Source organism: Python bivittatus, unplaced genomic scaffold (genome assembly GCF_059951505.1).
Source record: "Python bivittatus isolate LINGU-HERP-01145 unplaced genomic scaffold, Pbiv_v1 ctg000980_np1212, whole genome shotgun sequence".
NCBI classification, from domain to species: domain Eukaryota; kingdom Metazoa; phylum Chordata; class Lepidosauria; order Squamata; family Pythonidae; genus Python; species Python bivittatus.
This window is the reverse complement of record NW_028277125.1, coordinates 46762276-46786856: the sequence shown is the minus strand read 5'-3', so window position 1 is coordinate 46786856 and position 24581 is coordinate 46762276. Positions and strand designations below refer to the sequence as shown.

Below are 24581 nucleotides of genomic sequence, written 5' to 3'. Positions count from 1 at the left end.
CAAATGGTCGCTAATGAGGTAGTCGCTAAATGAGGAGTGGCTGTATTCAGACCATTTGTTGCTAACATTCAGGCCATTTTTGTGATATTTGGGAATAACTTGTCACACTGCACCCTCTTGCTCCACTCCCTCCTTAAACCTCCCAAAATAAGACAGAAATGTAACCACATCCTTTTCAACAACAGCAGATGACCAGCAGTGCTCCAGAAGATCTGGAGGCTGAACTGTGACCCCTGACTACTCAAAGATTACCCACTTCTGACTTAACACAAGAACTGAAGCCTGTATCCTTCCACGTATTGCAGCACTAACAAATCCCAGTAGCCTCAGCTAGCATGACCAGTGGGGGAAAAATACTGGAAAATAGAATTCAGTAATATCTACAGCCACATTCCTGTGTTATACTTAGTTTTGATGAATATCATTTACTTGGAATATAGTTTCTATTCATATCCAAACGGAATCTTTAAAATACAGACCTGTTTTATAGAAAACCACTCCATTTATCCAATACACAATCAGGTCAAAAGATCAGCTTATTTATTGGGAAAAAGTCTTTATCTAGCCTCCAAAGCAGTCAATCTAAGTGTGATTTTAGGCCTGATCTATAATATAATCTGCAATTTGGACTAATAACACAATTCTATATCCACAATTGGATATAGAAATAAGACACATTGACAGTAACACACATTGAATGCAATGGGGTGTACTTCAAAGTACTTATGTATAGGATTGTATTATCAATCAGATTTTTTGAATACTGTAATTTCCTGGTCTTTCCCAAAATAGAATTCATATTTTTTTTCAAATTGTAGTATCTGTCAGTGAAAAATAATACAGCTGAGTCTTATAGGAAAAGCATAAATATGTGATCTTGAACACCTTAAAGACATATAGAAACCTTTCCATACTATCATCTTTTTATTCCTTGATTTTCTTCTAAAACAGTGTGGTCAGCATAAAATGAACTCTAAACAAAACACTGGATACCTCTGAAACCATTGTAGAACTTGTGTATCTAATTATAATCTGGAATACATCACACTTGTTCTCTCTCTAACCAGTTCCTTAGGTAATATTTGAGCTCAAAATCATCTAGATTCAGGAGCTGGATGAACTGTTAATTCCTGGAAGCTTCACTTACAGATTCTTTCCCCTAATAAAAAAGCATGATGATTTAGAAGGGAGAAATGTTGCAAAGCCTTTTGCAACTGGACCTTGTTCAAAATATCAGCTTAGCAACAAGTTAAAACCTAACACTTCAGGCTATTGTCAATAATGAAAATATTAACTATTCAAGCTCTGGTACCTTTCCTTCTACCTGTACAATATGTTTTTTTCAAAGGAGAACAAAACTGCTTATTTTAAAAAAGTTTCAGAAAGTAAAGAAAACCATTTCTAAAAGTTATATAGTATGCACCATTTTCCTTGAAAACACTTTCATTTTATATTACACAAGCACACATGCACAAACAAATAATTTAAAGGGCATATCATACTAAGAAAAAAATTTTTCTAGCAAAGCAAATCAGCCTATTCTCTGAACATGAATGTAAAAGAAAAAGAAATAAAGCTCCGTATACAATGATAAAAGATATAAGTTTAAGATGTGATAGCCATTAGACTATTTCTATAATACAATCCTATATATTTCAGCTAAGAATAAAGTCCACTTCATTCAGGTAGATTTTTGTCCAGGTAAGTATGTACAGCATTATACGTTTTCCTCTTAGGCAAGGGACACTTCCAAATGCTGTTGCCAAACTACTTTCCATGGTACTTAAAAACCTCATCATCTGTACAAAGAGACTCCATCTAGAGCAGTGATTCTTAAACTGGGGTTATTAACCCCAAGGGGGAATTTGGGCATATTACCTCCAGTTTGGGACTGCTGTTGCTGAGACACTTCTGCAAAACAACAGAGTCAGGGGAAGGGCCTTCAAGGGAGAGGGGATAATGACATTATTTGAGACCAGGAAAAGGAGTAATTGGATCAAATAGTTTAAGAACCACTGATCTAGAGAAAATACAGTTCTATTACTTAAAATTAAAATTTTGCAAATTATTTCATAAAACAGTTAATACCATTTTAAAGTCCAGTAAAAATAGATCTATTTCAGCACACCATAAGATATGGTTCAGTGTATATTACTTAAGCAATGGTCAATTTATATAATTATTTTTGGCATCTTATTCTCTGTTTCTGGAAATCTGGAGATGGTGTCTTGTCTTATCTGTAAGAAAATGAATAAGGAAATAATGGAGATCATCTAAGCATTCCACATGTGTCCAGAGTTTGACTCAGTATATTCTGCAAATGCTGAAAAGAGATGGAGATATATACAATTAACGCTACACACTTCCAATTTGGTCCATTTTTGGCTGATAACTTCCTGTCTGTTTTCAACACCCTAGCAAAGTTACCTTAGTTTAACAATATATTCAAACAGTAAATCTTGGTTTAGCATGTCATCTGTTCAAATAAAAATAAAATTAAAATCCTACATTAATTCATGAGTGAAATATTGGTAAAATTATATAATATTTAAATATGTATTTAGTAGATCAAACAATAAAATAGACCCCTTACACAGCAGTAGCTTAGGTTACACAGACACTACTTCTTCCTAGAGCTAACAAAATATATTGTCTCTGGGGGATGGGAGGGTTTTAATTTCCAATTCTGATTCATAAATATTCTTGGTTTTAGGATAACATACTGAGCATATTTTATAAATTCACATATGCTGTGGAAAGTGTCAAATGCCTCATCCTAATTACTCAGTTCAATAGGAATTATATTAACACTATATTGCTGTTCCCTAGTCAGGTAGAGCTGTGTATAGAGTATTTGAGAGATAAGCATTGATAAGCAGTTCTCCTTATGTGGTCAATATATTATAGTCCATTTATGAAGAAACGCAAGTTATGTGGGCGAGCATTATGTGAAAACTTCTACATTCAGAACAACTATGTTGGGCAACATGCTAGAAATATATTGTTTGTTTTTAAAATATACATCCTGCCCTTCCTCCAGAAACAAAACACATAGGAATATATCAAATGGAAATAGAGCACAAGAAGACCTCTCCTATCATCTCTTTTCCACAGTATGACAATATTTCAGCTATTGCCCTCTTCCCCAAAACAGTGTGGAGAAGAATGAATTTCAGCACACGCCCGCGCGCACACACACACACACACACACAGATATAATATTATATATCTTATGGAACGGTGGCTGCATGTGTGTGCATATGCATATATACACACACATATAGCCACAAATGCTGGTTGAATGTGTGTGCATATACACATGCATGCAGCCACTGTTCCATAATCCAGCAGCACATGGCAGACTTCATGGCCCCAAAATTTGCTATCCCTAGAGGACAGGAAGAAATATTCCATTGGAATGAGACAGAAACAAGCAAGAATCTATAAATCAGATCTAGCATAATGTAGTTCTAATTGAAATACAAGAACTAATAATTGTGGTGGTCTTTAAGAAATTGCTAACATGCATTTCTATCCCTAGGTATTTAGCAAATGTTCTCTTTAAACTAATCTGTTTAAAACAAATTGTTTTAATCTGTTTCAGATATTTTAATTATTTCAATTTTTTAAAAAACAGTTTATTGCTCTTGGATTTTGTTTGCCAACCACCTCAGGAGATAAGAGTTGATAAAAAGACTCAACAAATAAATAAACATGATTTTGATCATTTCCTCATATTTAATAACTTGCTCATTTAGTGACCAGTTATTCTATCTAGGTTTTATATGGAATAATAGGCTGCTTACTGTGATTCCTGAAGTGGTCATCTGTGTTGCATTTTGGCAAGCTCATGGGGTACATGTGTCTAAATAACTTATTATTTACCTAAGTTCCTTGAAGCCCAATTCCTTGGGATTATAAAATCCCAAGCCCGCATGAGTTTGGAGGTAGAGCCATGTAAATGCATGGATGAATACTTAAAGAACCACAGTTACAGCTGAGCAATTTGTTATCTTAATCAAGATCTTTCTGCATCACACATGTATGTGTGATTAGCAAGCAACATTTACCAGTCAATGCACTATTGAAGAAAGAACAGCCCATCCAACACCGCACATGATTTAGTCCTGGCATCAAGATAGTAATGACAAATAAAAGTCAATGGCTGCAACTTGGTGGCTTCCCAAAATATGTCAAAAAGTGAAAATGCCTTGTAACACTGGAGCTGATATAGCCACAGCCCACCTCAAAAGGGTTCATGCAAGATGAAGTGGTGAAGATCTAGTTGATGTTCAACTTGACAAGAAAACATCATGGAAAAGGTCAAACATTTCTAAATGCTAAATAAAGGACAGTCAAAAGGAATTGAGGAAAATACCAGTACTCCTTCAGACACATGTGGTGGGAGATAATCTAAGAGCCCATGAAACTGCAGCTTGTTTCAATTTCTAAAATGTCCCAATGATGCCTGCTCAGATGCTGCAAACTCAAACATGATGTACAGAAATCACACTAAAGCACTCAACTGCCAGAACTCTAACTTGTTAAGCTAAAATTCTTTTGAAAGAACTGTACTTTACCTATTTGCTTCCAAGCCCAATATAGTATGCTAGAGCTTATCCTTAAAGCCCTAGTGGTTTAGGATCCATGCCTGAAGGACAGCATCTTCTCATACCAGCCCACTTGTATCTTAAAATGTTCTATACTGATCCTTCTTTGACTATTTTATTTAGAGAAATTTATAATTTACTAAAGAGCACAATAGCAACTTTATACTGAAATGCCATCCACAATGAGACTCAACTTGTCCCAACATTACTGTTTTTTTGGTAACAGTTTAAAATCTCAAACATTTTAGATTTGATCCTATTTCTATGGCTGTAACCTACTTTATTGTCTTGATTACGTTGTATTCCGTTTTTGTTTATTTGCTTGTTTTGTGCCTTTGAGTCAGTGTTGTCTCCAGGTGACTGCATGGACAAGTTCCTGCAGTTTTCTTGGCAAGATTTCAGAAGTGGCTTGCCACTGCCTTCTTCCTAGGGCAGAGAGAAAGTGACTGGCCCAGGGTCACCCAGCTGGCTTTGTGGGACTAGAACTTAAGGTCTCCTGATTTCTAGCCTGCTGCCAAAGTGGCTATATTCCGTTATATCTGTTGTTTTCATTTATATTTGTATTTGTAAGAAAAAGCACTATTCACACATTTGCACACTATCCCAACGATGTCTGCTGAGATGCTGGAAACTCAATGTAGTTGCCAAGACCACAAGTCAAACCCAGCTTGAGGGTTTTTATCTTTCAAAAAAGTTATTATGCAAGTTATTAGGTATGATCTTTGAACAAATACTTCCAGTGTCTTTCATCTCAGTATTCCTTTTTCATCATTTCTAGTATATTTTTCTCATTTCATATCCAATTCTTTAAGAGGCGGACATGTTCAATCCCCATTCAAATCGTGTACAATTCAAGCAACATAACTGTCTCATAAAGATATCTAACTTTTCAATTATACCTACAATGCAAGTAACATTCGTAGAATGTTTTAAAAATTCAAGGCTACCAAAAAAAATCCAAATTACTGTCCACTACAGAAAAACTCTTGCCTATGTGGAACAATTCAAAAAGGGGATTAAAAGTTCAAAAGGGGGATTAAAAATAGCAACAGAAACACACTGGAATTAATAAAACATCTCTAAATGTTAGAAACAGATTCACAGAAAATCTAATATATTTTTCAAAATTTAAATTGCAAGCCACCAGTTTATCAAATTTGTTCTTATATGTCTGTCAAAGGAACATCAGAGCAACATGCAATATTTCAAGACTAACACTGATTCTATGGGTGCAAAGTTTAAACCAAGTGCATTATCTCCAACAATTTAAAGTACAGAAGGAGGGGCAGAGTAGGGGAAAAAACCCAGAAAAACTGTTTTGGCTTTCTCAATTTTTTCACTGCCAGCAGACAGTTCAGAATACTGGCTGATACTGTACTGACAAATTGACAATAGTATTGTGTAAATGTTGTGTTGGCTTATGATTGCAGGTTTCAACCTGTTTTTTCACATCTAGTAAATAATACAAATATCCCTTTTCACTGATCCATAGAGAAACAAACAATACAGTCAGGCACAACCTTGAAGACACTGCAAGGAATTACAAAGCGCAGGACAAGAAGGTGAAGGAGGTAGGAGCACAAGTGGCATTGAAGGAGAGACCTAGGAAGAAAAGAAAAAAATCCTGGCAGTGAATTACTGGCTATAACAATGGTGTCAATAAGACCAGGCTCAATTCTTTTGACTGATTGATCGATTTTACACAATTCTGTCCCCACAATCAAAATGACTTTTGGTGGTTTATATAGAATATGAATATATATATTCATTCTATATACATATTGTGTGTGTGTGTGTGTGTGTGTGTGTGTGTGAGAGAGAGAGAGAGAGAGAGAGAGAGAGAGAGAGAGAGAGAGAGAGAGAGAGAATTAAAACATCCACAGCACAAATTTCAATAAGAACAACACCAACCAAACATAAGAATGCAAGCAATAAAAATAAAAGTGAAATATGGTATGATAAAATCAGGGGAAGGTTCTTCAAAACAACTCCTTCTTTAGTAACTCCCCAAACATCAACGAGGAAGGTGCTAGCCTGTTCTCTACCAGGAGGCTGTTGAACAGCATTGGCATTGCCTCTGAAAAGCAGTACCTCCCCAAACCTTCTGAAAATGTGGGATCAATATGCTGCCAACAATGGGAGCCAGAAAGTATGTGGGCTGCTGCATTTTGGACCAACTGTAGTTTCCAAGTAATCTTTAAGGGCAGCCCCAAGTAGAATGTATTACAGTAATCCAACTAGATGTTGATAAGGGCATGAGACTACGGGACACAACTGGTACATCAGGCAGAGCTTGGCCCCTCTGCTCACAGCTTCTACCTGCTGTTCCAGCAGAAGCTGAAATCACAAACCTGCTCCCTGATGGGTAATGCTTCCTATCAAAGAACACCTCTGGCAACAAAGAACTTTATATATCAACAGCAACTCCAAATTACCAGGGTTCAGTTTCATTCTGTTCTCTCCCATCCCAACCCTGACAACCTCCGGGCATGAGGAAAGGACATTGACAGCATCTCCCTCACAGCTTAGGGAAAAGAGTAGGGGAGAGAAGAACAGTCCCTACAGTACCCCACTCATCAGGAGTCATCAATCTCTCTTCCCCAACCATTACAAAATGGAACCATCCTCTGAGGAGGGAGTGGAACCACTGTAAAACAACTCTTCCAATGTCCAATCTCTACAGACTGTCCAATAAGATACCATGGTCAACGCTATCAAAGGCTACTGAGAGGTCCAACAAGATCAGAAGGGGTACACTAGCCCATCCAGGTCTTGAAAGTTATCTAAGGGGTGACCAACAGTATCTCTATTCCAAACCCAGGCCTGAATTCTGACTGAAAAGAGTCCAAATAATTTGTTTCTTCTAGGTGCTGTGAAGTTGTTCCACCATCACCCACCCAGTAACTTGCCAACAAAGGGGAGGATGGAGACCAGCTGATTGTTCCCCACCACCACTGAATCTAGGGGTGGCCTTTTCAGGAGGGGGCACACCACAGCTTCTTTCAAGGCCACCTGAAACCCCCCCTCTCATAACGAGGCATTGACAATTTCCTAGATCCAAGTGGACACCACTCTACCTGCTTCTTGAACAAGCCAGGATAGGTTGAACCTCACAAGAACTGGGAAAAATATGTTTGGAATGTGCCTTACAAACTTGATCCAGAAGTCCTTAAACTGAATCCTGTAAGGGAAGGAGAAGAGACTATGGAAATGTAATGGTATGTGAGAAAGACCTTGAGAGACAGGGCGAAGAGATGCTGCTTAGGTCACAGCCATAATCTGTTAGCAACTGTGGTATCTGACTGTAATAAGATTTAATTCATCCACAACATGGAATTGATGAATGTATGGTTGCATTATGGAGACCTGGCTGGGCAAGCACAGGGGTGTAGCCCTGACTAGGTTTTCCCCATCAGGTTTCCATCCTTGATGTCTTGATTAGAGAAAGGGTGTAGCAATGATAGCCCATATCACCATAAGGGATCAGAAGCACTGCCTGGTAGAGGTTAGGTATGAGTGTCTGTGTGTTACATTAGACCTTAGGGACACATTAGGACTGCTGCTGGTATAGCAATCACCCTAGCTGCCCACCAGCGCCCCTCCTTGAACTCCTGGATCTTGTTACCAAGATTTCAACCTCCATTCCCTGGGGCAGATTCTAGATGGGCTCAAGAGTTCACGGCCTCTATAGCAATCATGGGTTTGCCCCAGGAGATCTTGGGCCTGATGCACACAGGTGGCCACATGCTAGATCTGGGCTTTTCCTCAAAGCAGCTTCAACACGTTTTGAATATGGAGGATATTACTGTCAGTCTTTTGCTACAGTCTTTTGCTACAGTGGTTCATATGTTCTTCATTGCAACACCAAAACCTCTGCAAGGGCGCTGAATCAGCTAAGAAGATATACTCCATGCACCAAATTGATCTTTCTGGTTTTCAGAGGGCACTGGGGGATTTTCCGAGCAATCCTGTAGGCAGCTACCACAGAACAGCCTTTCTTCCCCCACATACAGTATCCCAGCAAGCTCCCTGGCTTGCTGAGGAGCTGCAAGAATTTTGACAGAGCTATTCAAGGTTACCCATTCCTTTCAGGGAAAGATGAGAGAGAAGATAAACCAGCAGGCCACTATGACATGCCTGTGGGTTTCCCATTTACATTCCCTCCAGGTCTGACTGCACTTGGATAGGGTCTGGCAAGATGACCAGAGCAATATCTTGTGGAATTATCTGGCATCAGTTTGAACTTGTTTAGAACAAAGTTATGCGGAAGGCTACTGTGATATGAGATCCGTCACCTATTAGCTCAATCTACACCCCATCTAGCTCATCTGTGCAGGCTGGGGGGGGGGTATTAATCCTTCATTGAGGAAACCAGTAGTGCCAAACATCTTGAAGGAGATGGTGATTTAAAAGCCATCTCTTGACCCAGCCACTTTGGACAATTATCAACCAATCTTCAACCTTTTCTTCTTAGGGAAGATTCTTATGGTAGTGGTGATCCAGCTACAGAGCTTTTTAAATTTAATAGATTTTCTGGACCCTTCATAGTCAGGATTCAGGCCTGAGCATAAGACAGAAACAGCACTGTTTGCCTTGGTACATGACTTTTATTGGGACCTGGATGAAGGGAGTGCACCTCTCCTGGTCCTTTAATACCTCTTGGAGTCTTCAGTACCATAGACTATGCTATCATTATTATTTATTGAATTTATGTGCCACCCAACTCCCAACAACTCCAGGTCTTTACAGATGAAAAATGTTAAAAATGAGAAAAACAACAACAACAACAATAGACAAAAATGAAGAGTGAAGATGGGAAGGGTAACAAAAAACCAGACAGGAACAAAAGAAATAAACCTTACATAGTCAAAAAGGGAGCTTCATGCACCCTCACCAAAGGTCTGAGTGAAGAACCAGGTCTTCAAGGACCTCTGAAACATCAGCAGGATGGGGGCCATCTGGATCACAGGGGGAACCTCATTCCAGAGGACAGGCACATTTACAGAGAAGGGACACTTCTGGAGTTTTGATAGATGGTATTATTTAATTGAAGGAACCTGGAGCACACAAACCCTGCCAGATCAAACTGGCCAGGCAGATACTATGGAAGACAGGCATTCCCTCAAGTAGCCAGGCACTATGCCATGTAGGGCTTTATAGGTAATAACCAGCACCTACAATTGCACCCAGAAGCAAATTGACCAGTGCAGCTCACAAAACCGAGGTATTACATGGGCATACCAAGACATGCCCATCATTGCCCATGCTGCTGCATTCTGGACCAGCTGAAGCCTCCAAGTGGTCTTCAAGGGCAGCCCCATGTAAAGCACATCACACTAATCAAGTCATGAGGTGACCAGGGCATGAATGACTGTCTCAAGGCCCTCCCCAATCTCAGAAAGGGTGCAACTGGTACACCAGATGAAGCTGTGCAAAGACCTTCCTGAGCACAACTGTCAACTGTTCATCGAGCAGGAGCTGTGAGTCCAGGAGAAGCCCAGTATTCTGCACCACCCTTGAATGGGGAAGTGTATCCAAGGTCAGAGATGGAAAATCCTCAGATCTTATCTGCTTACTTACTTCTGCTCTTTCCTAAGTAGGCAGTTCCAGCTAGTATGTATGAGGGAACAGAGATTGCACTTGTGGGTGATCCAAAGTGAGGTTCCACGGGACTTGTTCCTGTCATCCATGTGGTTTAACTTCTATATATAGCTACTGGAGGAGCTTATCCATCAGTATGGGATGCGGTATCCATGGTATATTATATATCACTGGTGATATTATATATACTGGTGATGCCCTTGAAGTTCTGGCCTAGTGCCTTGATGCAGTAAGGGCTTCAACAGATCAAAACTCAGATTAAATCCCTGCAACATGGAGCTACAGTCTGCTGATAATTGCTTGATTCCAGCTCCAATCTTGGCTCGGGAATGTGTCACATTTCCCCTTAAGGAGCAGGTTTGCAATTTAGGTATCCTCCTGGGTTCATGATTCCTGGTGGAGTGACAGGTGAAAATTGTGGCCATGGGGGCTTTTACCCAGCTCTGGTTAGTGTGCACATTGTGGGCCTTTTGGGACTGGGGTGCCTTGGCAACAATGACTCATACCCTCATCACCTTGCAGTTAAGACTACTGAAATAGGTTCTGCGTGGGGTTGCCTTTACAGACATCTCAGGTGGTTCTGTTAGTCTAAAATCCCTAAAGATAATAATCCTGAGGAACTGCTCAGAAGAATGGGGGAGGGGAGAGAGTTCATGGAGGGACAGGAAAAATATATGCACATCTGGCAATGAACTTGGAGCCTTCTAGGTTGCAAGACCCTGAAACTCTGCGAATGGCATTGGCCTAACAGCAAAACTGTTCACACAGCAATTCACTCAGGAGGGAAAGCAAAGCTATTGAAGCTAGAACGATAGCCTGTAAATAAGTAATGGCATTAATCAACATAGGCTATATAATATCCATCTGAATTTAAATCCAGCTGAATATTCAGCAATACCATCTGAAGTTATCCTTTAATTTTTAGGGCACACATAATTCCACCATGTATTTGAGTAGTATATATTCCTATCCTAGATTCTTAACATTCATTTTACCATTACTAATTTTTTTATCTTTTAATTCTTAAGAAATAACTTCTATTTTGATATTCTTGTTTCTGCGACAAGGCTATTCTACTCCCTCCTCCAATTTTATTCTGTTTAACTATGCATTTAAAGTTATCTTTGTTGCCCATCTCAGAACGATCACCTGATCTTTCTCAGAAAAGCCTAAGATAATCATATCTCTTCATGCATTTTGCATCTGTGTGCAAAACAGACCACACAAATGCCTGACATTATCAGTCTTAATTGTCATAAAGATTCTGAATACAGCTTTGATTTGCAGGCAGATATTTCTTGTGGGATCCAAAACTTGGATATTTTTATTGATACTTAAACTTTCATAGTTTGTCTTCAATAGTAAAAATGCCTAACAGCGTGGTATTTTATACAAAAATGATATTATGTGAAGTTTCTTGGTTGCTAAACTTGTGCAACACCATTAAGAACAGAAACATGAGAGGGATGCATATAAGAGAGATCATATTCCTATTTGAATGGGTGGCGGGTGTTTCTAACAATTAAGAACATCCAAGCATACCTCATCACAACAGCAAGCCAATAAAATGTAGAACTAAAACATTTAGTACTCAGTGTGAAACAACAACCTGTCTTCTGCTGACTGACAGAAGCAAGATTCAGGTAAATCAATTACTGCCTTAATTAAATATATCAGAGGTATATATTTTTATGCAAATCAATTAATGTCTAACAATGGCAAAATGAGTGAAGACCTCACACAAACTCCTGAAATATCCTAGGTGAATCAGAATTACATTAGAGAGTTACTCCCACACTGGCTGAGGAATTTGGGGAGTTGAAGTCCACACATCTTAAAGTTGCTGAGATTGAGAAACACTGTATTAGAGTAAACTGATGTGTAAATGTGTATAATAAAAGTACTTAATGTTATTCATTATTCAATTTAATGTGTTCATACTCTAGGAGACAATATATAATATATAGCTTATCATTTCATTCCAGACTTTTGTCAGGTTTATCTGTCATACTTTGACACTAAAAGTATCTCTTGCATCTTATTAAAATTCAGAACGCTCCAGGGTTCAACAAAAAAAGAATATTCTCAAAGCTTCATTTTAACCTCAGAATAAAACACTGTGTTTTATTTAAAACACTATTTTTCCATTTTGGTGTTATTTTGAGCATTCATGGTTTTTAAGGAACAGTGAACGGATTTTTTTTTTCTGGTACAGCAGCAGGGAACAGTCATGTCTCAGCTTCTATTGGCTTAGACTGGATGACCTCTTACAAAGGAATAATTTGTTAGGAATAGATAATAGACATTGTGGACTTTGGTGCTTTTTCCGCAGATACAAGAACTGACTACATTTTTTTAAAAAGTCCCATATAAAACAACTGCTTGATTAAAATTGTTTTAAAACAATTTTAAATGTTTTCCATTTTTTTAAAAAAATATCAATTTTTCTCCAGGTTGAGTGGCAGATGAATCAGCATGAACCTATCTACCCTTGTGGTCATGGGTGAAAAGCAAGGGAGAAGGGGCTGGTTTTCACATATATGTACGTACATACTGTACTTAGTGAAATAGCCTTGGTATGCTATTGTTTGTGAATTTAATGTTCTGAATTATACTGTTGTTCAAGCTTATGTCCTGGAAGTGAGGAGCATTTTACCATACACTGAATTTGCAATATTGTCTTTAAATAAATTAAACAAAATTCAAATTAATTAGACAATTAATTGTACAAAATCCTAATAGGCATGTCATTTATACCACAGAATTAGTTAAACAAAAGCATAATTAAGCTTGGTGGCATTTATTTCCAAATCAACATGCATAAGATCATCACTATCTCTATGCCCTTCCTCAGAACAAATTTCATGCTCTTTTATTGCTTTTTCTTTTGAATTATTTCAAGGTGGTTAAAATCATCACTTACACAAATAGTTCAAACAGTATACAGTATTTCTTTCTTTGATTAGGTTTCCTGTTTCTTCGTTGTAAAAGACAAATTATTCTTGAACTGATTGCAATGCATTTATCTCCCTTTTTTATTCTAAGGCTGAAGCTTTTTCTCTAGGTTAAATTAGTAAAACCTATTCATATCACTCTACATCTCTTCAGAAGGTAAAAACTCCCACCAAAAACACCTAAACTGGATGACCTTGGCAACAGACAGGCTGCAGTAGCCAGCTGATCTGGGGTCATTAGCCATGTGCTGGTAGTTGCAGTTCATTAGAGTTTCGTATTTACGCTACTGTTTGTAGCTGGCAGGCTGCAAATTAGGACCTTGTCAAATCATTGTGTGAGTGCCAGGTCACGCACACCAGACATGGCATGGTTCATAGCACTGCATTCTCCAGTGTCAATGGCTAGTTTTATGAGCTCAATTATTGGAACTAGGGAAGACTAAAAATAAAAAATTTAATCAGCAAGATGTAGGCCGGGAATCGAAACACTAGCTTGGAAATACCCGTTGCAGTATTGTTGTTGTTGTTAGCTTATATATTAATGAAACAAACATTTCAGAATCTCAGTTTAAGTTTACATTACACAATGCCCTCAACAATTCTATTCTAATAGAAGGATCTCATTCCATATAATAAATTGTATTTAAATACCATTTTGACTTCACCATGATGCTAATATTCTTTATGAAATATTTAGCCTGCAATCTTGTGTACATATTCAGATTTATATTTAAACTTTTGATCTGACAATGCAAGCCATTCTACATTCCTATTCTTAGTCACTCCGTGACTGTGTAGGATTGTGTGTGTATATGTTTGTATTAGAAGAGAAATCAATGGTCAAGTGTTTGGATATTAAAAAAAACTTAAATTCAGAACTCACCATTATACTCAGCAGATATAGTTAGCCAAATTCTTATTTCCTATTATCCTCATAATAGACCAGAAATAACTTAGACTGAAAAGTAGTAATTTAATCAAAATCAGCCAATAGGAAAAAGAAGCTGTACTGAGCTTGTGTATCTATAAACTTCAAAATGTTGCTGAACTGTAATTTCCTGTATCATTCATGATTACATACACTGGCTGGAATATTAGTTCAGCCAAATCTAGAAAATCACAAATATCTCTCCCCACCATCCGACTCCACTTATACAGACAGATTCAATAGGAAGGAGAAGTGCTGACATTTTTTAAAAATGTGCAATTGACTTGTCTTTAAAAATGTTCTCTATATAATATTAAACTTCAAATAGTGTTCAAAATGTTATGCTGCTGTCTATGCTAATTATTTAAAACTGCATCCCTGACCATCAATCCATTAATTAAAGACCATTTTCTCAATTTAAAAAAAGGTGGGGAAATCTGATTTCTAAGATCCAGTGTCAGACTAATAATAATAATAGTAACTATAACAATAATAATAATATAACAATAAAGACTCCCTTGAATCAAGCTCAACTTCTGGTGACTGAATGGATTTATCCATGTTATTTTCTTAACAAAGATACCGAAGTGGTTTGCTACTGCTGTCTTCTGATTTTTTTTCCTTTTACTTCCCAGTTTAGCCTACATTTCTAGGATTTCGGTATGATCTCTCATCCAACTATTAACTAGATCTAACTCTGTTTAATTTTTCTGAGATCAGTCAAAGTCAGCTTAGGTTCTGACATCTGGTATGTCATACTTTACCAGCAAGCCCACTGCAGCATTTCTCAGATATTCAGTTCAAGCATGGTTTGACTAGGCTCATTTCTCAGTTGAAAGCTCTCATATACAGAATTTGCCCTAGTTAGATAAGCATACTTGCATACTAGGAAGAAGCCACTAAAACAGTTAATTGCTCTCTGTCAACATAATTCATTTTTTATACCCACTAATTTAATTCCAGTGTTTCCTTTTCCCATCCCTCCCCTGGTCCCTGAAGTTACAGTCGTTGCAGCACCCCACAGTCATGAACACAATTCAGATGCTTGGCAGCCACACGCACTTACAATGTTTGTGCCCTATACTTCTCAGCCTTAAAGCTGGGTGGCTGTTAGTTTTTGACATAAGTGATATCTCTGCCCTGAGAAATTCTGCCTTTCAACTCAATTTCCCCAACCACCATGCATTATATTTTATTACTGTAAATGTTCAGCATTCATTACCAAATGAAACAGCGTGGCTATTATTAAGCAATAATAGGTGTGTTGATAAATCATCCTAACTTAAACATAAACAAACCATATTATGGCTTAGTGTTAGCTATGAACCAGACCAGATTTCTCATTGTCAAAGAACTGATTTTGTCTAATGTCTTTACATGTCCATAGAAAAAATGTATCTTAATTGTCTTTATTTGTAGTATTAAAGGACATTTGGGCAGCATGGGCAAATAGCTTATGCTTAGAAGGTATACAGTTTCAAGAACTAGTTAACATATATTCTTGTTCATGAAACAGGTTATGAGATGGGAAATTTTATTTCAGGAAGATTATAAAAATTAATGTATCTTGCTATGCAAAAATCACAACATACTAGGAAGCAGTACAGGCAGTCCTCACTTAAGGACCATTCGTTCAGTGATTATTTGAAGTTATGGCGGCGCTGAACAAATGATAGCTGGTCCCTGAAGTTACAGTCATTGCAGCACCCCCACAGTCACATGTTCACAATTTAGATGCTTGGCAGCCACCTGCACTTACAAACATAGGGCCACTTCAACTCCCTCTACCTTCTTATCTCCCCCTGATCTCTGCTGCCTCTGCCAGGCCTGTTGTCCTGGGCTCTGCAGGCCCTGGGGCCTGCCACCCCCAGCTGACCTTTGCAGTCTTCTTCCCACTGCTGACAAAGGATGTCTGGCCCTTCATGAGGCAGCTGCTGGGTGCACCAGGCCTTCTTCCCAAGGCCACCTGCGGCCTTGTCCAAATCACATGCAGCTTTCTTGCGAGGCTTTGGAAGGCTTCAAAGTCTTGCGAGAAGGCCGCATGCGATTTCAGCAACATGCAAACGCATGCAACCTTCTTGCAAGACTTTGAACCCTTCCAAAGCCTCATGAGAAAGCCACACACAATTTGGACAAGGCGCAATCAGGACTGGCAGCACAAGCAGAGCGCAGGGTGGCAGGGTGAGCAGAGCACAGAGCCAACCGAGGCGGTGGAATGCAAGGCAGCCAAAAGAGCAGAGATGGGGGAGATAGGTGGGTGGGGGGAGTTGAAAAAGAGGCAAAGGAGGCAGTCCCTTACTTTATTGAGGCTCAGGGCTGGGAGGGAACAAGCCAAGAATGGCTTGGATCGGGGTGGGTCCTTGCCTAACGACTGGTAGGATTTGGTTAAGGATGGTAACAGGGACTGCCGGGATTGCTGTCACTAAACAATGCGGTCACATGACATCATGCTTTATGACATCACTTAGTGACAGAAATTCTACTCCCAATTACCATCGTAACTTGAGAACTACCTGTAAACATGAAAAGGATGTGGATGACTTGGTGGATTACAAACTGAACATGAGCCAACAGCATGATGCAGCAGCAAAAAACTGAAATGTAATTCTAGGCTGTATCTACAGAAGTACAGTATATGTCAAGATCAAGAGAAGTCAAGAGAAGAGAACTACCTCCAGTTCTGGGCAGGAAGGTCATGGACAAACTGGAGCAATCTAGAATAAAGTAATCAAGATGATAAGGGGCCTGGAAGGAAAAAGTTAGGAGGAATGGTTGGAGCCATTAGGTTATGTTTAGCCTCAAGAAGACTAAGTGGAGAAATTACAGCTGTCTTAAAATATCAGAAGAGCTGTCATGTTGAAGCTAAGGTGGTGGTGTTCAGAGTTATTCCAGAAGACAGGATGAGAAACACTGTTTAAATTACAAGGAAGTAAATTTTGTTGGACATCAGGGAAAAATTCTGAATGATAATCACTGTTTAACTGTGGAAGAAACTTCCTCAGAAGACAGTAGACTCTCCCTAGCTGGAGGTATTTAAATAGAAGCTGAATGGCTATCTGTCAGGGATGTTGTAGTAGTGGATTCCTGCATGAGGCAGGTGGCTGAACTAGATGATCGCTAAGATCCTTTTCAACCCTTATATTCTATACTTCAATGATTTGAAGAGTAGCAGTGAAATGTGGTAATGGGAATACAATTTAAAATAACTAAGATAAATGGGGAGGAGGTATATTTGATTTCCAAGCTAGGTCCAAGATGAACTAGGGTACAACAGGATCAAGTAAAGCAATATTTCTAAAATGTGGGAATTATGCTAGCATGGAAGAAGATATATTCAGTAATAAGACATTTATTTTTCTGAGCAACTCATAGTTCTCTAAATGATTGACACAATGTACAATATTTAGATGGAGGAATATCAGATATAAGCTATAACGTTTCATCATACAATTTTTAAAATTTAAGGTTTTAAAGTATGTTGTCTTCTAGAACTACTAATTGTTTACCCTGAACAAAATTCAAAGGAAACTGCAAAGTATCCATGTACACTGAACACTGAAGCAGCATAATGCAGGTGTTCTTTTGCAAAACAAGTTATTAATCCAAACTCAGCAATCTTGTAGTGTAATATAGTAGCAAACAAAAAGATAAAACAAGAACAAGAAGCAAATCTCAAAGTCTCTAGGTCTACAATTACAGCAGATAAGAAGGAACTCACAGTGTTGTAAAAGGCTCTGGGAAAGTTTCTATACAGAGTGGTCTGCACTATGTGTACTAGCTTTACAGTATTAAATACGAGGCACTTCAAGCAGAATTTTTGCAGTAAGCTAAGAAATAGAAGGCTTGGGATTTAGAATCATACATGCTGAGAACAGCCAGTAAAAAAAAAAAAAAAGACAAGAAAAATGCCAATGGTTTTAGCCAAAGCTCAAGCAAAAACAGGATCATTAAACTCACTTGTCCACTGGAAGAAAGACAAGTGAAAAACTGCCCACAAGTTTATTTCCAAATCAGACTTTTAATCACACCTTGCCACTGACTTCAAGACAAATCACACACTTTTGGGGGGCACGAATACATTTTTACACTACAGTTGGAGTGGAGCTATCCTATGGAAGCATCTTGTATGGTACAGATCAAGGTTTTCCAATCTATGGTCCACAGAACCCTATGGTTGCAGGACTTGATGGGGTTCTGTGAAAGACTACCCCTGATACAGGTAGTCCTCAACTTACGACCACAATTGGGACAGGAACTTCCGTTCCTAAGCAACACGTTTGTTAAGTTAGTTATGCCCAATTTTATGACCTTTGTGCCACAGTTGTTAAATGAATCTGGCTTCCTCCATTGATTTTGCTTGCTGGAAGTCCCCTGGGAAGGTCACAAATGGTGATCGCAAGTGCGAGGATCAGTCGTTAAGTCATTTTTTTCAGTGCCATCATCACTTTGAATGGTTGTTAAACAAATGGTTGTAAATCGAGGACTACCTGTATAGATGTTAACAAATGAACAATACCATATTTACTTCAAAGGGCTGTTTTCCCACCAACAAATAATTTAATTTCAAAATGGGAGAGGTGTCTTACCTTCATTAAAAATATGGATAATGAGGGTAGTTTTCTCTGTCTCATCTTTCTTTTATGGGAGGGCTGTCTAAAATCTGGGGCCAATTTTCTTTATAATATATCAACAGTTTTTGCTCTTTCAGCAAAAAGTCAAAATAAAGTAGAAATCAAAGTTGGCTTACTCTGTACTTTCATCAGAGTAAAAACTATTTTGCACCTCTGCTAGAATACTATATAGAAATTGATAGCCTTTTCAACTTCTGATACTCCCAACTTTGCACAGAAATTTCAGATCCCTGGATGCAAATTGGAGCAAACATATTAATATTCCTTTTACATCATTTCACTTTTCACAAAGAATGTGGAATGAGGAAAGAAATAGAAACTATATATATTTGTCTATATTTTGAAGGCAAAAGGAGAAGAGGACGGCAGAGGATGAGATAGTTAGATAGCATCACTGAAGCAATGAGCATGAAACTGAGCAAACTCAGGGAGGCAGTGAAGGACAGGAAGGCCTGGCGTGATATGGTTCATGGGGTCATGAAGAGTTGGACACGACTTAATGACTGAACAACAACAACAACAATATTCACCATAGTATACAATACTGAATGAAAGGCCTTATCAACAACAGGAGGTAATTATTGGAATTGGTAAGATTCATCAAATCACTCAGGGTGAATACATACAAAACAATCTAATAGCATAGCTATTGATTACTGAAATCTTCATCAGAATGTATCACGTTCATATCCTAATTCAGTTATTTCTTAAACTTTAGCCTACATCACCAGTCTCCCAACAATAGCCATCCACTCTACCATTAGAAGACAACTAAAACAGGAGTGACTCAAATTCTCTTCCTAAGACCAAACATCAGGATTTTAAAAAAAATGTGTTTGCTTCTTAGCATATTATATGAATTCACCTATTGTGATTTATTTAATAAAACATGTTTAAACAATGACACAGCATAATGGGTGAATCCAGTCTATTATTGGGAATAACAAGAAAGTATCTGTCATTATGTGCAATGCAGCACTCTGTTCATTAATTTGTAAGCTGCTGGTGTCTTACCTTCAGATGTCTTGCATCTTCCTATTCCTTACAAAAAGGGACTTCAGCCCACTTTTTCAAACCTACTGATATTGGGGGAAGGAGGTGTCAAAGCATTTAATTAATTATATTAAGATTAATTAGTAGGTCTGCTCCAGTGTTCTGTTTATCTATCAGTGAGGGATGATTTCTAGTTGGGAAAGGTATAGAGGTCAACTTGTTTTTGCTACTGGGTAGTGTTACAATACTCTGCGAGTCAATCACACAAATAGAAATGTGCAAAGAGCATTTTACATAGACGTTTGTCAGAATAAAAGGAGCAATAAGTTGTTATAAAACAACAAAGACAGCAAAACTAGGTGTGTTAATGCACAACACCATTCTGAATATTAATCCAGAAGCCATTTGTCCATTTAAGGAAAACAACTTTTCTATTTCCAATATGACAACAAAATAATAATATTTTAATCCATCCCACACAATACTTCAATAGCTTACTAGATTCAGGAATCTTTCATTTTGAAAATAAATACATCCCTACCAGCAGCTTTTCAGAATGTTACCAGTCTCTGAAAAAATAAATATTAGATATTAAGTTTTAATATAAAAGGGCAATATATTAATTTTTTATAAATACAAATAATGAACTTGATGTATCTAAACAGAATTGTATAAATTAATATTTAGATAAACTGACCTAGAAGGAAACTTCTTGTAGGCAGAGTACCTCCATTTTCATCTCAATGTATTTTACTAATGCCACTGAGCAACCTATGCTTAATAATAATCTTAACCTCTAATAAATGTGTTTAGGAATGCAGCAGAGGGGAATCGGTAGAAGGACTGAAAAACAAAACTTTTTTACAAAGTTACTTTGTAAAGAAATCGACCCTGTCCTCCCATTCTAGCTTCTATAGAATACACGCACACACAAATGCACATATTTAGTTTATATATATTAAAAGCAATATATTAAACTGTAAATATAGTAATAATAGTAAACTCAACAAGAGCACTGTTTTAGTGGCATTCTAGAAAATTATTATCAAAATGGGAAAATATTATTATTTGCTACAGCTTCAGAACTAGATTGTAATGCTATCTCACTCAATTCACTTTTCATAAGTTATAACGTCCAGCAAACAATCCTGATTCTTTTTCTAGAAAATATCAAGTGACTGTAGGAGATACATAACAGATAACCAAAACATTTAATCCACCAAAACATATTTGTTTGCAGAAATTAAAAGAAAAACAAAAACAGAATTTGCAGGAAACTGAAAGATGGGTTAACTTTAAAATGGAAAAAGCTAGAGCTAGGTGTTTCAGCTTGGCACTATTTGAAATCTAACCAGTAGTTTACTGCCTTCAAATCACCAACTGAGTGCAAAAGTTCAGCTACAGAGTAAGTACTACTTTGAGAAAAGGTTAACTCCAGCAGTAACCTGTTTATCCAGGTACTAAACAAATGCTATTCTCAAATTGACACTGAATCAAACTATCTTCAAACACATTTCTTCAGCAAAAATTCGATCACTATTATCTTTAGACTGATAGCCTACTCTGCCCTAAACTTTCAGAGTGCTTGACACACATACATATCCAGAAACCAAGCAACAGTATACTTTTCACTATGGCTTCCCAACTTAATTGATCCCAAAGTCCAGCCAAACAAGTAGATTTTAAAATGGTTCTAAAAGATTCTTAGTACTGGCAGTCTGCAGCTGAAAAGAGATTCATAACAGGAGAACACCCAATAAAATGTGCTCTTGCTGACCAAGCTTGAGAAATAGATAGTACCATTAAGAAGATGCCCTCAGTGATTTCTAGATAGCATAACAAGATAGAAGAGAGTATGTGATAAAATTCATATAAATAAATCACACAGACCAAACATTGTTTAACAATGTTCATGATTCAGAGCAGACCAGCTTCTTCTCCCAAAAATCAAGTGCAGTGTATAACTTTAAGTCAGATGATTTGGGCACCTAAGGAAGAAAATATCCCTGGCAGTAAAAAGGCTCCAATAATAAATTAAGAATCGTTTACAGTGTTTTCATGACAACCAGAATCAGATACCCAAGCAACCATGTCTCTACAGCTAGTTATAGAGACAATCATGTCAGTAGAGTGGTGGCGTGCTAGCAGTGAGAAATACTAACAATGTTCCAAACAGAACTTTTGGGATGTTAAAAAACATAAACTCACTGACAACTTAACACCAATGATATGTTACAGTGTACATAAATTATTGAAAGCCACTTCATAAAATTTGTAGAGGACATCTACCTAAAAATTAATATAGTATAAAGGTTATAGCATTGGATGACCTGTTCATACTGTTTTAATTTTCATGGACAGTATAGATACATTGAGGATATATAACCACAGTTCCCAACCACGTGTATGTGTACAATGAGAGAAAAGCCAACATTAACCAACATTATTTACCTGAAATTTCAAATTAATCTGTGTATAAGCATCTACCATGTAAGATCTCTGTAACACACATCTCTCAAAGTTCTCCTATATAAAACAGAGGCTGTATTTTTGCTTATTAATGAATATACAAATAGTTGTTAAAGGACACAAAAATTGCTATTCAAGGAAAGGTAACCTGAAATGTAAAACTAGTTGCCAATAATAATACAGTCTAAGATAAACACCAGACAAGCAAAAGTTCATATATGGCATGATACACCCACCAGGCATACATTTCTATTGAAAGAGAATGCTTGTTATTTATTACTTTTGCCTATACATTTGGACATAATCTGGGCCCATAAATTCCTTTTGTTTCTTGAGACATTAGCAGTTATAAGTGCATGTATATTAAGCACATAAGAAAAATGATGAGCCACAATTCAAGGTAATATCTGAATAACCCATTGGCTATTGAAAAACCTAAACTGATCCTTAAACTATATTTAACAAAATACACATACACAGAAATTATGGGAGCAGTAGATTAAAGCCTATGAATACACAGAAAATATGTGAAGGCAAGAGAATCAGTTACTATTCTAAACTATATCATATAAACAACAAATGTTGAGCACAGAATTTAGCATCCCCAGAACTTCAGCTTTCATTTTAATAATTAAGCACCTTCCATACTCTTGAAGCTCCTTCTCAGATTTTCCTTCCCCACTCCCTTCAGCAACCACCATCATCCCACCTTTTTTGAATTCCTCAAGCATGGCATCAAGCTTGGTATCATTGAAGACAAAATGCAGTGGATGGTTATAGAAACGTGTGATGGTCTTGAGTGGAGTACAATCATCAGGATCCACAAAAGCTAAGTCTTTGACAAAAAGAAGGTCCACAATATTAGAGCGGTCCCCTTCAAAAACAGGGATACGTGTATAACCACTCTCCATGATTTCAGACATAGTGTTGAAATCAAGTACAGCCTCAGCAGTAATCATGAAGCAATCCCGGAGAGGAGTCATTACATCCTCCACAGTTTTGGTGCGCAATTCCAGCGCTCCCTGAATTATATTCAATTCTTCTTTGACCAAATCATTGTAGGGATCAGTGACTCTTAACATTTCAAGTAGCTTCTCACGGTTATAGACAGTACCAATCTCTTGCCCTAAAACACAGTCCAGCAGCTTGCTGACTGGATAAGAGGCTGGAAAGGTCATCATCATAAAGAACTTGGTGAGGAAGATGGTGTTGGCACCAACAGCCAGACCGTGCCGGGAACAAATAGCCTGTGGCACAATCTCACCAAAAATGACAATACCAATGGTGGATACTACCACCGCCACCAGTCCAGAACCCGCAATGTCATCAAGCAGGATGGTAAGGGTAGTATTGACCAATACATTACCCAAGAGCAAGGAACAGAGCAAGTAGTTGCCCTGGCGTCGCACAGGCTCAATGCGCTTAGCGTAGTTTTTTTCTTTTTCTGTCCCACAATTCTGCACAATACGCAACTCCATAGGATCAAGAGCCATAAGTCCCAGGTTGAGACCACTGAACATGCCAGAAAGACACAACAGGAGGGAGATGAAGATCACCTGAAGCCAGAAGGGTAACAAGAATTTCTTCTCCTCACCTACAATCATCTTGGTGTCCTCACCATCATGATAGATCCAAGTTGTCTCAGTCCAGGGCCCTCCATCAGAACCAATAATGCTACCTCCACCACCAGGGCCCCCAGCCACACTCCCTGCCCCTCCTAGGATAGCTGGAGAAGATACAGAGGTACACAGGTAGTACGACTTGCTCTTTTCCGTTTTGCGCAATGGCTTGATATCAATCTCGATAATACCCGAGGTACGGCGGTTGAGGGTGATATGCGGGAGGATAATGATATCCGATGTCCGGATGCCGCAACGCTGCGGGGCCGATGACACAGAACCAACGGGCACCGGACCATCTTCTTGTTCAGCTGGCGGCCGCCTGCCTTCCCCATCCCTCCTCCGTTCATGCTCAGTGAATGCGATGCGGGACCAGGTCTCGTTATTGATATTCTGCCCGTAGACCCGCAGTTTGACATGAGTCCTCTCGCTCACCCGCAGCACTCCCTTTTCCATAAAAGATACATCGTCCGTGTCCTCCAGCCGTAACCCTATTATCACCGTTTCCTCAGAATCGGACGCCCCGGGCAACAAGGAGGCAGAGGCAGAGGAAGAGGCAGAGGCAGAGGCAGAGGCAGAGGCGGCGGCGGCGGCGGCAGCGGCGGCACGAGCGGGCTGTTCTCCCAGGCACCGGCTGAGGAGAATTCCTATCAGCAGCGGCAGCAGCAGCGGCGACCGCGGCAGCATCCGCGTCTCCCTTTCGCCGCCTCCCCCCGGCCCCGCCATGAGCCTGGGAGCAACCGCGGGTAGCGGCGCGGCCATATTCCAGTTGAAAA

The 24581-nt window shown here is 38.5% G+C and overlaps 1 protein-coding gene across 4 annotated transcripts in view; it reads right to left on the bottom strand.

Moving 5' to 3' along the window:
* Positions 1 to 24567, bottom strand: part of CNNM2 (cyclin and CBS domain divalent metal cation transport mediator 2) — a 124596-nt gene extending 100029 nt beyond the window's left edge. For all 4 annotated transcript variants that reach the window (XR_015794276.1, XM_088131694.1, XM_088131695.1 and 1 more), the window contains exon 1: positions 22896 to 24567. Coding sequence is in view for 3 of the 4 variants with exons in the window: in XM_088131694.1 (XP_087987820.1) it covers positions 22896 to 24567 (1672 nt within the window). In the remaining variant the exon portion in view is untranslated. The remainder of the gene's footprint in view (positions 1 to 22895) is intronic.
* Between the last annotated feature and the right edge of the window lie 14 nt (positions 24568 to 24581).